The following is a 16,867-nucleotide window of genomic DNA, read 5'->3' on the forward strand; positions in this document are numbered from 1 at the left end:
AATGCAAGGTTTTCCTGCATGCACTTTCTATGTGCTCTGTGCAGAGTGTTTCCAACTGAATTAATTTTCTACCAAGTCTGCATGCCTGGCTCTCAGACGCCATCAAAGCACTAATGACGTTTATTGCTGTTTTGTAGCACATTATGCATTTTGATCTCTCTATGCAAAAGGAGTTTGATATTAAATGAAAGAGCCATGATATTTCAGGTTCTGCCTCATTGGCTCTTTGAGCAAACATGAATCAGAGTACAACACCACTAGGGTCTAAGAGACAATCTCAAGGTAAGCACCCTTATCCAACAATCAACATCTTTATATGTTGTTGTGTATCCATCGTTTGCCCAGTTAATATATACTTTTATGTATTTTATTTTTCTGTGATTTTTTTTTTGTTTTGCGCAGGTTTATATTTTATTTTATTTTTTTATGTTTATGTTTGAATTGTTCATTTTCACCAAGATGGTTTTCTTGCTTGCAGCCATCTTGGCCGTGTTGAGTTTGTTTGAAGTCTTTGTGATGCTCAAGTTTACTGTATGTCCTCTTCCCCTTGAAGGCATACATTAAGTCACTCAGTGGATATTCATTAGCATGGACTTCTCCAATTTCATCTTTAGTTGGTGCTGGTATCAGTTAATATGTCTAACCCCTTCCCAGCTCTCCTTAGTTAGCCTACGGAAAATCATACTTCACTTAAGTTCACATAAAGGCCCAAAAGGGAAAAGCACACACTCAAATGTTTTTATTACAACATCACATTACATGCTTTAAAGGAGGCACATTGAGATGATGTAAATATCCTGTTAGTCTTTACTTATCACACACTCATAAAGAAGTCCTCTGTAGATTTGCATGATCAGTGGTAGTATTTGATTTTGTGTTTGGTTAATTGCGAAGCGTAGTGTTTATAGCTGTGTGTAACATTTGATGTGCGTATGCTCCTTAAATGTGCTTTCATGAAGTTGCAAAAAGCACCATATGAAACAACGATAGCAATGCATACATTTGAAATGTATGTAACTTTTCTGATTCATATTTGAATTTAATTGACAATTAAAGTTTCATTTGGTTTAAATGTGACTCAGCGATATATAAGATCATGCTTGCAGCTTCATGCCTGCGTAAGATGGAGTAGCCACATAAAATGCTACCCACTGTTTTGTCTTCTACTGTGAAAAAATGTGCTGTCCTGATATACATATGTGTGTTTGTGTGTGTGTGTGTGTCTGCTTATGTTCTGCATTATGTTGCATTGTCTCCATCATGTAGACTTCTTGAGAATAGTGCAATCCTGGATCAGTACGAACGGGCGTCACTGACATATGAAAAAACGGAGCGGAGATTTACACCAGCATGATGCTGCTGCTGCTGATGATGATGATGATGAAGGGACAATTTGATGAAACAAACTAAATGTGCAAAGATGAACATGAAGACTAGATGAAACTGCTGCAGATGCAAAGTTTTGAAAATCGTCTCTTTGCTCTACGTTCGGTAGCCAGTGCAGATGTCTCACTGCAGAAGCTTTGGACCTTTACAACAAACATCATTCCTGAACTTTAGATTTGGGACATTTAGAAACATATGTGTCATCATAGATTCTCAAGTGATCAGGAAATTTCAAGTTTATTTTAAGCATGTATTTTTTTGTAGCATACATGAGTTTGATAGCCAATTATAGGTGCTTGCGGTTTGTCAAATCTAGAAAGATTTACATTAGTCAAAATTGGAATTAAACTAATTACTAACCTAATTGAATTTAATTCTATTGGACAACTGTTTATTTGGTTAACAGCTCAAAGTCCAGTTTTATGACTCCTGCATGCTTCTTCTATACCCATTAAAGCATTAACATACTAACAACTGAGTATGAAAATAACGCATCTACTAACAATACTTAAGTCATACAGGAATAAGATGTGGGTTAAAAGGTGTTTTCAAAATAGATTAATTACACTGCATGTTATTGTGTGGCTGAATCATTACAAAGCAGAGCTCCAATTTCCAACATAATAAGTTCAACTTCTTAAATGTGCTAACTTTCCAATAAGCATTTTTCTTTAATTAATTTTTATTTATTTTTGGCAACTTTGATTCCTTCAAATCTGTTTAACTCCTAATTCTCTTACTTACTGTAGAAGCTTCATATCTTTGTATTAAAACAGGATTTTATACTAAGGCAAATTGAAAAAGTGAATGTTTTTACAGTTACTCGAGTTATCTTTCAGGGCTGATTTTACTGATGCTTTATAAAATAAATAACACTGAAGCTTCACCTTTCCTTTCCCTTTGTTTTATTGGCCTTTGGTCAGTAGTTCCTCTGTCCATTAAGCGTGTCCTCAATCTGTCAGCACACCTCGTTCTCCTCTCACAACCAATTAAATGTTGCTCCTTTTTTTTCTGCCTGACTTGCTTCTGAGGAAGCGCAGACTCAAACCGGAAGGATTTATTTCACCAAGCAGTACACTTCTTTTCAATCTCTGAGAGTTTAAATAATTCCGGGTAATCAAGGTATCTGACAGGCAAGTTAATTGACTTTTTGTGATGCGTTTATCCAACTCGATCAGAAGTGAAGGATTAGCCTTGCACTCGGATAACACTTGCTACTGGCAGGCTGGTTAATATAAGACGACGTGCACTATGTGGAGAGTAAAATAAGTGGATCTGAGCACAGTGACACATGCAACACATTTCTTACTCACTGTCATTGTGTCCTTACCTGTATTTGTGGGAATTTGAATTTACCATCTATGTGTTCATTATTTTTCTGTGTTTAGTGTCATTACTTACATTCATACTCTCCACTATTTTTTTTCCTTCCGCATACACACAGCCATGCACATAAATATTCCTGCAAATAGCGAATAAAATGCTTTTCTTTTCTGTACACACATTTGCACTGCCTGGTCTGTGTGTTGTCTCTCTGCTTCACACGTCTGTCAACAGACATGTTCAGCACAGGTACCATATCCATGCTCTCTCTGTTTTGTGTCTTCTTTACTCTTTCTTTCTCTGAAAATGGACACACACACAAACACACACAGTCTCAAACTCATCCGCCGGTTTATAGATGGAGGCGGACACGCCGCTAATTAAGTAAGTCTGAATCAATTCGATCAAGCAGCAGCAGGAAGCAGATGAGAAAAGTGAAGGGCCCAGAGCGGACTTAAAGTAATAGTGTTTTCATTTCTCTGCAGATACATCAGACAGATGCATCATTCCTCTGCATCTTGCCAAGTTTGACAGCATTTGGAGCTAAGGTTTCTCTCCCATGTGCATCTTGAGTGAACTGTTGTTAAAGAGCAACTTTACCAATGTAGAGTGATGTTATGAGAAAATTCCTTAAATCAAGAAAAAAGAAAAAAAGAAAAAGGTTTGTGATGTATGAATCAAGTTTTTTTTTCTTCTTTGCTTTGGACTAGAGGTGCATTTGCTCCCCGCCGGTCTTGGATTGAGCCGCCACGGAGCGCTGATAACTTCAGATATGAGACTGAAAGTTTTTTTTTGTTTGTTTGTTTTTTTAAATTTAGAGTACCTTTAATGTAAAGTGATTCATGGAGGCAAAGAAAAAATGCAGAATCAGGTTTTTACATCATTTTAATGTAACCATGAAAATATAAAATTGCATATTTCAGCTGCTGATTTCACATATTTTCCTATTTTGGTGCCGTGTCTTTACAGTAGATAATCAGGTTGTTTGGTGGGGGGATGTGGTGAAGTGAAGAAGTGACTAATGTTAAACTGCATATATGGGTGCATACATGGTTGTCCCTGCCTTTCATCTAACATCCATTTCGTCTCATTTTTACTGATACTTTTACCGATTCGTTTTCAGTCTCCTGGTCAAAATTCATAGCATTGTGGTATTTTGTTTTTGTTTTTTGTTTTTTTATTCATGTGCATTTTTAACTGAAGACACATTAAGAAAATGCTGGACTGAATGTTTTCAATAAACTCATGTTTACTGATTTTTTTTTGTGATGACTTATTTAATAAATGAGTACAAACTGAATTAAGTATTATGTTTAGCATGATGTCATTATATATTTTTTGATACATTCTTATGATATTGATAATGGTATCCCATCAGATGTAGGGATGTTGTTTTTGTGTCTCCAGATGGTTGTTTATTGCACTGGATTTATGCTTGGGGTTGTTGTCAGGCATATTGTTTGAGTGATCACACACCTATATGATGATATTGCACAGTGTGGCAACCTGAGCCTTTAAAGTTTAGACAACAATTAGACAACATGCAGAAACTGCAAGGAAGTTCAACTACATCTTCAAACATTTTGAAGGACACACCCTACAATTTTATTTGTTGACACATTTGTTGGACATTTTAAGAACAGGTATCGGTTAGAAGATGAAATAAGCACATACGATACTCAATGAATAGTGTAATGGTGTAACTGTCTGGGAGCAGCAGATGCACCAAGGCCAGTAAGAGCCATTACGAATTTCAGTACTAAACTTTGGGACAAAAGTTTAAACCATCAAAGATTAACAGTGTCATTTGTACCATCGCCTATCAACCTTTTTAATTTGTATGGATGAAATTTAAGTTATATTTAGTTGTTTTTTGTATATATTGTTTGTTTAATGCTTTTTGTGTTTTGTTTTTAATCAAACAAGCTGCTGCACCACAAGTTTTCTCACTTCGGACAATAAAAGTAGGGGAAAATCTATGACTACAAAGCTACAATCAGTGATCTGTTTGTAGTATAAGTAATAATTGTTAGTAGTTAGCATGTGGTGTTTAAATGGGAGGCTGTAGTTCAGGAAGTAGAGGGCGCTGTCTGCGATACACACCCAGGGCTCAGTGTGTACGTCTCCCTCTTATCCTATGGCACTTATGGTAGGCACTAACCTTTATATATAAGCTGCATAGGATATATATATATATATAAAAACACCCAGCACGCCCCTGCAGGCGGTTTATCCTTCAAGCTCGGGTCCTCTACCAGAGGCCTGGGAGCTTGAGGGTCCTGCGCAGTATCTTAGCTGTTCCCAGGACTGCGCTCTTCTGGACAGAGATCTCCAATGTTGTTCCCGGGATCTGCTGGAGCCACTCGCCTAGCTTGGGAATCACCGCACCTAGTGCTCCGATTAACACGGGGACCACCGTTACCTTCACCCTCCACATCCTCTCGAGCTCTTCTCTGAGCCCTTGGTATTTCTCCAGCTTCTCGTGTTCCTTCTTCCTGATATTGCTGTCATTCGGAACCGCTACATCGATCACTACGGCCGTCTTCTTCTGTTTGTCTACCACCACTATGTCCAGTTGGTTAGCCACCACCATTTTGTCCGTCTGTATCTGGAAGTCCCACAGGATCTTAGCTCGGTCATTCTCCACCACCCTTGGGGGCATCTCCCATTTTGACCTCGGGACTTCCAGGTTATACTCGGCACAGATGTTCCTGTACACTATGCCGGCCACTTGGTTATGGTGTTCCATGTATGCCTTGCCTGCTAGCATCTTGCACCCTGCTGTTATGTGCTGGATTGTCTCTGGGGCATCTTTACACAGCCTGCACCTGGGGTCTTGCCTGGTGTGATAGACCCCAGCCTCTATGGATCTTGTGCTCAGAGCTTGTTCTTGTGCTGCCATGATTAGTACCTCTGTGCTGTCTTTCAGTCCAGCTTTGTCCAGCCACTGGTAGGATTTCTGGATATCAGCCACCTCCTCTATCTGCCGGTGGTACATACCGTGCAGGGGCCTGTCCTTCCATGATGGTTCCTCGTCTCCCTCCTCTTTCTTGGGTTTCTGCTGCCTGAGGTATTCACTGAGCACTCGGTCAGTTGGGGCCATCTTCCCAATGTATTCTTGGATGTTCGTTGTCTCATCCTGGACTGACACTCACCAGTCCCCGGCCCCCTTCCTTCCGCTTAGCGTACAGCCTCAGGGTGCTGGACTTGGGGTGAAACCCTCCATGCATGGTAAGGAGCTTTCTTGTCTTTATGTCAGTGGCTTCTATCTCCTCCTTTGGCCAGCCTATTACCCCAGCAGGGTACCTGATCACGGGCAGGGCGTACGTGTTGATGGCCCGGATCTTGTTCTTACCATTCAGCTGACTCCTCAGGACTTGCCTGACCCTCTGCAGGTACTTGGTGGTTGCAGCTTTTCTAGTGGCCTCTTCATGGTTCCCATTCGCCTGCGGGATCCCCAAGTACTTGTAACTGTCCTCTATGTCTGCAATGTTGCCTTCTGGTAGTTCAATCCCCTCAGTTCTGACTACCTTCCCTCTCTTTGTTACCATCCGACTACACTTCTCCAGTCCGAACGACATTCCAATGTCATTGCTGTATAGCCTGGTAGTGTGGATCAGTGAATCGATGTCTCGTTCACTCTTGGCATACAGCTTGATGTCATCCATGTACAGGAGGTGGCTGACAACTGCTCCGTTCCGTAGTCGGTATCCGTAGCCAGTCTTGTTAATGATCTCACTGAGGGGGTTCAGGCCTATGCAGAACAGCAGTGGGGACAGAGCATCTCCTTGGTAGATCCCGCACTTGATGGTGACTTGTGCTATGGGCTTGGAGTTGGCCTCTAGTGTTGTACGCCACATCCCCATTGAGTTCCTGATGAAGGCTCTTAGGGTCCCATTGATCTTGTACAATTCTAGGCATTCCAGTATCCAGCTGTGGGGCATTGAGTCATAGGCCTTCTTGTAATCAATCCAGGCAGTGCACAGGTTGGTCAGTCTGGTCTTGCAGTCTCGGCTGATTGTTCTGTCTACCAGTAGCTGGTGTTTTGCGCCTCTGGTATTCTTGCCAATTCCTTTCTGTGTCCCGCTCATGTATTGACCCATGTGCCTGTTCATCTTAGCCGATATGATGCCTGACAGGAGCTTCCATGTAGTACTGAGGCAGGTTATTGGTCGGTAGTTGGAGGGGACCGGTCCCTTCTTGGGGTCCTTGGGGATCAGGACCGTCCGGCCTTCAGTTAGCCATTCCGGGTGTCTCTCGTTAACTAGCAGCTGGTTCATTTGTGCTGCCAGACGCTCGTGGAGTGCAGTCAGCTTCTTCAGCCAGTAGGCGTGAACCATGTCGGGCCCTGGTGCTGTCCAACTCTTCATACTGGAGACCCTTTCTTGGATATCTGCCACTGTGATGGTTACTGGACCCTGTTCAGGGAGGTCGCTGTGGTCTGCCCTCAGATCCTCTAGCCACTGAGCATTGCCGTTATGGGTTGCATCCTTCTCCCATATGCTCTTCCAGTATTGCTCCGTCTCCAGCCTTGGTGGTGCTGTCCTCTTATTGTTCCCTTGCCACTGAGAGTACACCTTTGCTGGTTCTGTGGAGAACAGCTGGTTTATTCTCCTGCCTTCTATCTCTCTGGTGTACCTCCTCAAGCGGCTGGCCAAGGCTGTGAGTCTTTGCTTGGCAGTTTCCAAGGCCTCAGGTATGGACAGCTTGCTGTATTTCTTAGGCACCTTATTTGTCGCACCTTTCTGCAACTCCGTTAGTTGGCTAACCTCCCTCCGTGCTACTTTGATCTTGCCCTCTATCGTGGTTGTAGGTATTGCCCGTAGTGCTGCATTAACATCATCTAGCAGACCTTCTGAGGGTACTTCACGTAATCTTGGTAACCGACTACGGGGGATCCAGGTTTCAAGCTTGGCCATGATCCTATTTTTCAGGTCAGTTCCTCTCGCACTCAACGATCCTTCTCCTATCGCACTTGGGGCTATGTACCCAATCTCGGGTGGGGGTGATGATAGCTCCCCCCTGACCTGGCGTCCTGACTCCTCCTTGCCGTAGCATTTGTGTTGTACCTCGTCAATCTCTAGCTGTGAGAGCAGTCCCTTCTTTCGAATGTTGGAACACTGAGCTACTAGTTGTTTCGCCGTCATTGTGGATGTTGGGTATCGAAGAATCCATAGGTCCCTCATCCTATTCATGTAGCCCCTTCCGCCGGGGTTACTTGCGTAGTAGCATTCCAAAAACGCCCTGTTTTCGTCTCTTGCCCACCGATGCCTTCTTGTTCCAGTAGCCCACTTTTCGTCAGGGTGCCCTGGTTCCTCAAAACCTGACGCGGACCTTGTTGATCCGGGCGATCAACAATATACCATCTTCATCCGCTTTGTCCGGGGCCGGGTCGCGGGGGCAGCAGCCTAAGCAAAGAGGCCCAGACCTCCCTCTCCCCAGCCACCTCCTCCAGCTTATCCGGGGGAATACCAAGGCGTTCCCAGGCCAGCCGAGAGATATAATCTCTCCAGCATGTCCTGGGTCCGCCCCGGGGCCTCCTCCCGGTGGGACATGCCTGGAACACCTCACCCAGGAGGTGCCCAGGGGGCATCCTTGTCAGATGCCCGAACCACCTCAGCTGGCTCCTTTCGATGTGGAGCAGCAGCTGCTCTACTCTGAGCCCCTCCCGGATGGCCGAACTTCTCACCCTATCTCTAAGGGAGAGGCCAGCCACCCTTCGGAGGAAGCTCATTTCTGCCGCTTGTATCCGCGATCTCGTTCTTTCGGTCACTACCCACAGCTGGTGGCCATAGGTGAGGGTAGGGACGTAGATCGACCGGTAAATTGAGAGCTTCGCTTTTACACTCAGCTCCCTCTTCACCACGACGGACCGGTGCAGCGTCCGCATTACTGCAGCTGCAGCCCCAATCCGTCTGTCGATCTCCGGCTCCCTTCTCCCATCACTCGCGAACAAGACCCCGAGATACTTGAACTCCTCCACTTGGGGCAGGAACTCATCCCCGACCCGGAGTGGGCACTCCACCCTTTTCCGGCTGAGAACCATGGCCTCAGATTTGGAGGTGCTGATCCTCATTCCCGCTGCTTCACACTCGGCTGCGAACCGTTCCAGTGCGAGCTGGAGGCCCTCACCCGATCAAGCCAACAGAACCACATCATCTGCAAAAATCAGAGATGAGATTCTGAGGCCACCAAAGCGAAAGCCCTCCGCCACTTGGCTGCGCCTAGAAATCCTATCCATAAAAATTATGAACAGAACCGGAGACAAAGGGCAGCCCTGGCGGAGCCCATCACCCACCGGGAACGAGTCCGACTTATTGCCGGCAATGCGAACCAAGCTCTTGCAACGGTTGTATAGGGATCGAATGGCCCGTAGCAATGGGCCAGACACCCCATATTCCCGCAACACCTCCCACAGGACACCCCGAGGGACACGGTCGAATGCCTTCTCCAAGTCCACAAAACACATGTAGACTGGTTGGGCAAACTCCCATGCACCCTCAAGTATCCTGGAGAGGATAAAGAGCTGGTCCAGTGTTCCGCGACCAGGACGAAAACCGCATTGTTCCTCCTGTATCCGAGGTTCGACTAACGGACGAACTCTCCTTTCCAGCACCCTGGCATAGACTTTCCCAGGGAGGCTGAGGAGTGTGATCCCCCTGTAGTTGGAACACACCCTCCGGTCCCCTTTCTTAAAGATGGGGACCACCACCCCGGTCTGCCAGTCCACAGGTACTGCCCCTGATCTCCACGCAACATTGCAGAGGCGTGTCAACCAGGACAGCCCTACAACGTCCAGAGCCTTCAGGAACTCGGGGCGGACCTCATCAACACCAGGGGCTCTGCCACCAAGGAGTTGTTTAACTGCCTCAGTGACCTCGCCCCCGGAAATTGGCGGGTCATTCCCCTCATCCCCAGACTCTGCTTCCTCCTCGGAAGACGTGTCAGTGGGATTAAGGAGGTCCTCGAAGTATTCCTTCCACCGCCTGACAATTTTCTCAGTCGACCTCAGCAGCGCTCCGCCAGCACTATACACAGTGCAGGTAGAGCACCGCTTTCCCCTCCTGAGACGTCTGACGGTTTGCCAGAATCTCTTCGAGGCAGTCCGAAAGTCTTTTTCCATGGCCTCTCCGAACTCCTCCCACACCCGAGTTTTTGCTTCAGCCACTGCCCGAGCCGCATTCCGCTTGGCCTGTCGATACCTGTCGGCTGCCTCCGGAGTCCCACAGGCTAACCAAGCCCGATAGGACTCCTTCTTCAGCCTAGTGGCTCCCTTCACCTCTGGTGTCCACCATTTGGTTCAGGGATTACCACCACGGCAGGCACCAACCACCTTGCGGCCGCAGCTCAATGCAGCAGCTTCAGCAATGGAGACGCTGAACATGGTCCATTCGGACTCAATGTCCCCAGTCTCCCTCGGAATGCTGTTGAAGCTCTGCCGGAGGTGTGCGTTGAAGATCTCGCGGACTGGGGCCTCTGCTAGACATTCCCAGCACACCCTCTCATATATATATATATATATATATATATATATATATATATATATATATATATGCATATATGCTACGGGCCATATATATATATATATATATATATATATATATATATATATATATATATATATATATATATATATATATATATATATATAGTGAAACAGTGTTTGGTGAAGCAGTGTTTGGGTCATTACTCAAAAAGAAGTAATGTATTACACTTTATTTGTCACTTTTCATAAAAGTAATGGAGTACATTAATTAAATACTTGCCAGAGAACGTAATTTGTTACACTACTTATTACATAACTTTCTCAGTACTCTCTCAAATGACCTGAAAAGCATGGTCACATAATTACCGGTTAACACACGCACTATCTTTCTTTTAGTTTTTAGGTGTAAACAAAGCCAAAAATACAAAGAAAAGATGAAAACCAGCACAGAGAGACTTCAAAAGGATCTTCCCTGTAATTGTACTGTAAAATATGAACAGGAAGAAACTGAGGCTACTAGGCAGAATGCACATCACTACTTTGTTACCTGTAGAAGTTTAGGGTCTGGGTGCTGGGCCGGGTTTAGCAAACACTCAGTTTCAAAATCTTTCTGGGTTCTTGGGTTCTGGTCTTTGCGTTACCATGTTGTCTGTTCAGATGCTTCTAAAGAGCCAAAGTTGTATTAGCAGTATATTGCTCTTGTTTCTATCTTGGATGCAGTTTGCACTTTACCATCACACACTTGTCCTTTTGAAAATGAAAGTAATGTCCACATCTCCACTCCTTAAAAGCTGTATTGCTATATTGCTCCACAACTTTGTCCTCTCACATGAACTGAAATCGCCTGATTGTAGCCAGAGTGTGGCGAAAGATAAAAGCATGTTTGATTGATGTTAATTTTTTTCTTTCTATCTGCCCGATGTGAACTGAAGAACCTTTTTTAACATAAGTAACGACACAATTAGTGCTGATTAAGCATTGACAGTATTGAGATGCTATAAAATGTTTTTATGGATTTGAAAGACAGACTTTGAAAAGGAAGCTCTTCAACTGGTGGAACATCAGGCATTGACAGGCTTTCAGAAGGAGGTTCTTCACTGGGAGGAACATCAGACATTGGTGGAAGCTCAGAAGGGGGCTTGAAGTTCTTGCATATGTGGTTCTTTGCTACATCAGCAATTGTAGTGAGCAGCTCTGATGCAAAGTTTGCAAGGTTGGTAAGTAGAATTTCTGGAGGATGTTTCTGTCTGATCTCCCTCAGAATGCTCTGGACTATGTTATCTCTGACAGAGCGGGACAGGTGGCCTGCTATCCATCGCTGTAAGAGTTTTGGTGACACAATCCAAAGTGGCCTTTGTGACACTGGTGGAGAGTATGCTCAAACTCTAGGAGGCCATGTTCAAGAGGGGGCAAGTAGGAAGCTCCCAGAAGCCCTGCAAGGTGTGGGGAACTACCTCTATAACCACTTGCAGTGAGCAGATTGGAGCTATGCTCTTCCTGCTGCTTCTCTTTAAGAATCTCAATGTAATTTCTCACCATGCTGAGGAGTTTAGTTGTTCTGTAGAAAAATGTTATGATAATGATATTTTAAACATATTTAAAGCATCACAGAAACTGTAGCTGGACTGTTAATAATTGTCAGATGTAACTCACTGAAATTTAGGAGGAATGAACTCTGGAAATTTAAGGAGCATCCAGGCAAGAAATTCCTTGTCCCTCATTTTATTAACGACATTTACTGCCCACACCTGAAACACAAAACACATTTACAGTGTAGTTTTGTTTAGATGTTATGTGAACAAAATAAATAAACCTCCAAGTTACAAGTCTTGTGAGTTTTCTAGTCTCACCAGTTTCAGAAGAGGTTTGGCTTCTTTGTCTCCAAAATCCCCCAATTCAAACTCCCAAAGCCTTCAAAGGAAAATAAACAGAGGCTTTCTCTCAGCATTTACACTTCATCACAAACAGACTGTCAGGTTTGAGGTGGATGGTCAGTATCACAATAACTCACTGCTCTCTGAGTGTCTGTTTGCTCTTCTCCACCAGAAAAATCTCTCAGGTCTTCAGCAGTGATGTGTGGGATTTTGCTTTCCTGCTGAAGACTGAGGAACTCCATCATTGCAATCTAAAAATAAAAGGAGACATTTAAACATCACCACTCTCAGGTCCTGAGAAATCACCTGATATTTTACATGAGCTTTGGTTTGGATGGATCTCAGTCTTAACTGAGCCCTGTAGCCTGGAAGATGCCAGCAGTGTTGTTCGACATGAACAGCACCTGTCAAAGAAATAAGAAGTTACCGATTGTTACTTAAGTTGATTCTCAGTCTGTCAGCTTTTAAAACTACGTCAAATTCTTTAAACTGCTAAAATGCAGAAGAAGGAAAAAACCTGTCATATACCCTGATGGGTTTGTAGATTCCTCTACTTGCTTCAGTTGAAATGTAGTTCTTGTGTCACAGTCGGGAACACAAACTGTCAAATACCGTCCAAATTGTGTAAATTGTGTAATGCGAAATGCAGAAATGAAAAAACTCTGAGCTCGATGGTTTCTGTTGTACAGATGAGCTGTTTTTAAAGTCTGATTAAATTAAATTAAATTAAAGTCAGATTTATTTTTATTTTATTTCATTTATTTAATATTTATTTAATGCAGAATTCTAGAACGGTCACCATGGAAATACTTGATGCAAGTTTCATGTTATAAAATTAAAAGAAAACACTTTATCTACATTACACTAAACTTTATTATCATATAAGTAGATAAGTGAAGGCTACAGGCGTCCTTAAGTCACTCCTGTGAAAAGATGCAACATGGTGAATCAGAAAAGACAGAAAGTTACTCTGCAGCATCGTGTCCTTTTATATTATTTGCCTGCTTATCTCCATTTTCTTACTGTAGATGTGAACATGAGCAGTAAAACAATGGTGGAGGGGACTAATGCATACATTTGAAGGCTGACAGCATGTAAACTGGCCCTTTAAACAGTCCAGAGGGAGAAATCTCTGTGTAATCTGTAGAGTCTAAAGCACAATAATAATAGCACCCTAAATAATGAGGTCATTAATTACTAGGATACCTACTGTTGGAGTCAAATTGTTAAATGTTGTCATTGTGTTACTTAAATTTGTAAGTCTTAGTTCAAACTATAGGATCAAAGACATTCCTTTGTCTCATACCACCTCTCCAGCCACTCTGTTGGTGGGGGAGGCTGAGGTGTTTTATTATAGGCGCATCCTATCTGGAAGTTCTGTTTCTTGTGTGGTAAGCTTCCTGCTTTTATTACCCTTTTGGTGAGCAGGAGGTCACACAAACGCACCCCGAAACACATTCTCACACTCACATACCTATACACACACACAAACACATTCTCACACATACATGCATACACACACACACTCTCGCACATGCATACACATTCACACACGTGCTTACACGTACACACACAGTGCCTTGTCTTTTGTAACCATAGGGGGGTTTTACAATGGGAGGTGCTTGTGTGTACTGTAACTGCTGTGTCTTGGAAATAAAAGGCTGCGAGGAAGGCTGCTTAGATGAAGTTGGTTAGAAGACAGGTGAGGAGCGTTCAGCTCCAAGAGCTTGGGTTCCGACCAGTCTTCCCTTGCTAGCAACCAAAAGATGTTCGTCTTGTTTCTGTCGTTAACGAGAATAAGTTTCTAAACTAGCGGGGCCTGTGGAAACGCAGACCCAACACCTACTGCCATGTTTTTTTTAGTAATATATCTCTCATGTTTTCTTAGTAATGTGTCTCACATTACTGATGTTTAGAGAGGCCTTGTTATGTTTCACGGGAGTTCAGGAGTGAGTGATGAAAGTGATGCTACACCACCACTCTGCCTCTGGACTAGTGGGTTGCTGCTCTATGAGCTCAGCAGGAGGAGTTGAACCCACAGTGGTTCCCTGGTGGGTAGGAACATCATACTTCAGGTTCAATATTATAGTTACGTTCTTGATGGTCTGAACCTCAGACAGGAACTGGTCAGGACAACTGACTCAGTTTTTTCAAGTTCTGTTACAGAAAGAGAACTAAAACAGCAACACCTACACCTCTACCTGACCACACAATGTTAATGATTTGTCTTTTCAGTGTTGCTATAATATTTTCGGTTGCTAAATACAGCTAAAAGCAGAAAATTCATTGTTGAAAAATCAACACAACCCGACTTACGAAATAAATTCGTTCCCGAAGGTCTTTCGTAAGTCGAAAATTTTCGTAAGTCTAAGCACCCATCGCGCCTTTTGAGTGAACGATAAGCTATAGGCTAATTGCTAACTGCAACAACAATCTGGTCGTTAAGTCTGACGTCACTAGCCATGTCTGGGCCTAAACTCTGCTGCAGGTCCATATATCAAACGATCACTATGGCATTACTGAGAGTTGAAAAACTGTCTAAAGTATTTCATCTTTAATAAAATGATCAGCATTCTGCTCTACCAGGTGTAACAATTGAGTTTAACATCCAGGCATCCATGAAAACGGAATTTATGACATTTAACGGAGTTAGAAGTTAGCAGGAAGTTAGCTCGCTAGCTTCTATCTAAATACAATATAGCATGTCCTGACTGCGGGGTTTTGGAAACAAATTAAAACGTACAGCTCTGTTATCACTTCCAGCATAAATGAAGACAGAAAACTAAACAGCAGTGACGTTTGTAGGCTTACTGAAGTTTGGCTAGCTGGTATATAATGATGTGCTACGTGACCGCTAGCGACACAGCTATGTTAGCATAATATAAACAAGCTAACTTTTTTTCCACTCGATAAAAGTTAACGTGAGTGTTCTCGGTGGTCAGGAACAAATGTAATCGCATGGCAGGATGCTGTAAAAGGACCAAACTTCAGCCAGGAGAACAACTGAGATAATCCATCCACAATACGAGGTTAGTCATTCATATACTGCTGCATGGGCTGGGCTGTAGTTACATCCTAAGGTTTTAAAAACTGAGCTTAAATAAATGATTAGCGGTAATAAAAGCCGAGGGAGGTCAACAGTGATCACTGACTGTTTTAGGAGCTTTTTGAGATTAAATAGAAGAAAATACAAAACATTAAACATGTTAACAACACAAAAGCCATATTAAACGCAGACTACTTTAGGCCTGGAAGTAGGATACGTCACGTCATCACTTAACGACCGGATACGTTGTTCAAGTGGAACAGCAATGCGCAAGTACGAAAGCCAAGGGGGTTGTCACATGATTCGGAAGGCATTGTGGGAATTGTGGGCATTGTGGGCTCAGCCAATAAGAGCCAGTGGATTTTGTTACACGGGCATTTTGCCGTACCGCAGGCAGAAATATTGCCGTTAAGTGCCTTCGTAACTTGATTTTTTCATTAAATGGGGTATTTGTAAGTTGGGGTTCCACTGTACTAAAGTTCCCCAAACAGTCTACAAAGGTTTTTTTTCTGTCCACCAAAGTAAATATGATTCAAGAGATTTTTGTAAATTCACTTGTCCAAAAAGCAAATAAAAAGATCAAACAAAAGATATACTGAACGACAGTCAGCATTACCAGAGTTAGCAGAGCTACTGTAGCTTGGTTTATAGATTTGAATTAGGAGGGATGAAAAAGTGAATTCACTTGACTGGAATCTGCAATCTACTGACTTCTAATGGTGAGATTTTACAAGCTCTAACTTTAATGATACTTAAACAATAGGCCAGGCACGGCATTGCTTTTGCCTGAGCCTGTTCAGCCAGCAACACAGCTGTGTAATATGTGAATAAAATCAAAACCTGTTCCAATCAAATTTCCCTTTTTTTAAGTTTTGACCTTTTTTATTGTACTTCTAATTTCTGAAAAATTACTCTAAAGCTTCTTCTAATGCTCCAGAGTCTATTTGGACCATTTGGACATGACAACCATTAACTGAAGTATGAAATTATGCATTCCAAGGTTCACGTCAGAGTGCATGGAGTCAGGAGTAAATTGCAGTAGATTTTGTCAGTGTCTGTGGCAAATAAATTCAACTTACCTCCAAAACTGACAAATACATTCATAATTAACACACTTCCCATTGTGTGAAGACTGCAGCAAGACATCTGCAGATCTAAAAACAAAACAAAACAACAACAACAACAAAAACAACTATTAAAAACTAATTTACCTGCTCATTTGATGTCCCTCTTACATGGTAATTCACTCACTTGCTGAAACTCACACACACACACACACACAGCAGATGTTTTGCAAATTTTTTTTTTATTTGAGATTCTTGTGTTTAGACCTTTAAAAAACATAATTCCACTCTTAAAGTGATTTAAAGAATATGAGATTTTAATATTCATTTAGATTTTTTCTGACTCTAAATTTTCTTTGGTCATTACTCAGTTTTTTTTCTTTCTAATGTACATTTTGAAGATATTCAGTTACTTTGCAACTTTGAAACTTCGTCTTCTGTGTGAACTTCAGCTTTCAACATTTCTGCACTTTGGCTTATAGGTGAAAGATTTGGTGTATGTCAGTTAAATTTAACAAGCTTCCCAAATATTTCAGCACTTTAAAAAACAAACAAATATTCATGTATCAGCATTCACACTGCATTTTCTCCAGGAAATGCATTCTCTAGTTGTAAGGGTATTTTTTTTTCTTAAAGATTTTTTTTGGAACTTTTTATTTTATTTTGTTGAAGACGTTTTCGCTGTAGA

The 16,867-nt window shown here is 42.6% G+C and overlaps 1 protein-coding gene and 1 long non-coding RNA gene across 18 annotated transcripts in view; one reads left to right on the forward strand and one right to left on the reverse strand.

The window, feature by feature from the left end:
- neto1l (neuropilin (NRP) and tolloid (TLL)-like 1, like) overlaps positions 1-3,926 on the forward strand; it is a 450,458-nt gene extending 446,532 nt beyond the window's left edge. For 11 of the 15 annotated variants that reach the window (XM_082546524.1, XM_082546514.1, XM_082546523.1 and 8 more), the window contains one exon: positions 1,267-3,926. In XM_082546524.1, coding sequence (XP_082402650.1) covers positions 1,267-1,354 — 88 coding nt within the window. In that variant the 3' untranslated portion in view covers positions 1,355-3,926. Of the gene's footprint in view, positions 1-207 lie in introns of all 15 variants that reach the window. The other 4 variants (XM_082546517.1, XM_082546518.1, XM_082546519.1 and 1 more) reach the window with 4 other exon arrangements.
- Positions 3,927-11,199: 7,273 nt separating this feature from the next.
- On the reverse strand, positions 11,200-16,297 carry LOC309714248. Of its 3 annotated transcripts, XR_014278856.1 has the most exons (6): positions 12,587-12,850; positions 12,422-12,473; positions 12,207-12,320; positions 12,046-12,106; positions 11,849-11,943; positions 11,200-11,753 (listed from the first exon to the last, which is right to left on the reverse strand). It is a non-coding gene; the product is annotated as an uncharacterized lncRNA (long non-coding RNA). The 3 variants fall into 3 exon arrangements; XR_014278854.1 differs by lacking the exons at positions 12,422-12,473; positions 12,587-12,850 and adding an exon at positions 16,195-16,297; XR_014278855.1 differs by lacking the exons at positions 12,422-12,473; positions 12,587-12,850 and adding an exon at positions 14,386-16,173.
- Positions 16,298-16,867: the final 570 nt, after the last annotated feature.

The sequence above is a fragment of the Aulonocara stuartgranti genome (assembly GCF_965226115.1).
Source record: "Aulonocara stuartgranti genome assembly, chromosome: 9".
In the NCBI taxonomy this organism is placed as follows: Eukaryota; Metazoa; Chordata; class Actinopteri; order Cichliformes; family Cichlidae; genus Aulonocara; species Aulonocara stuartgranti.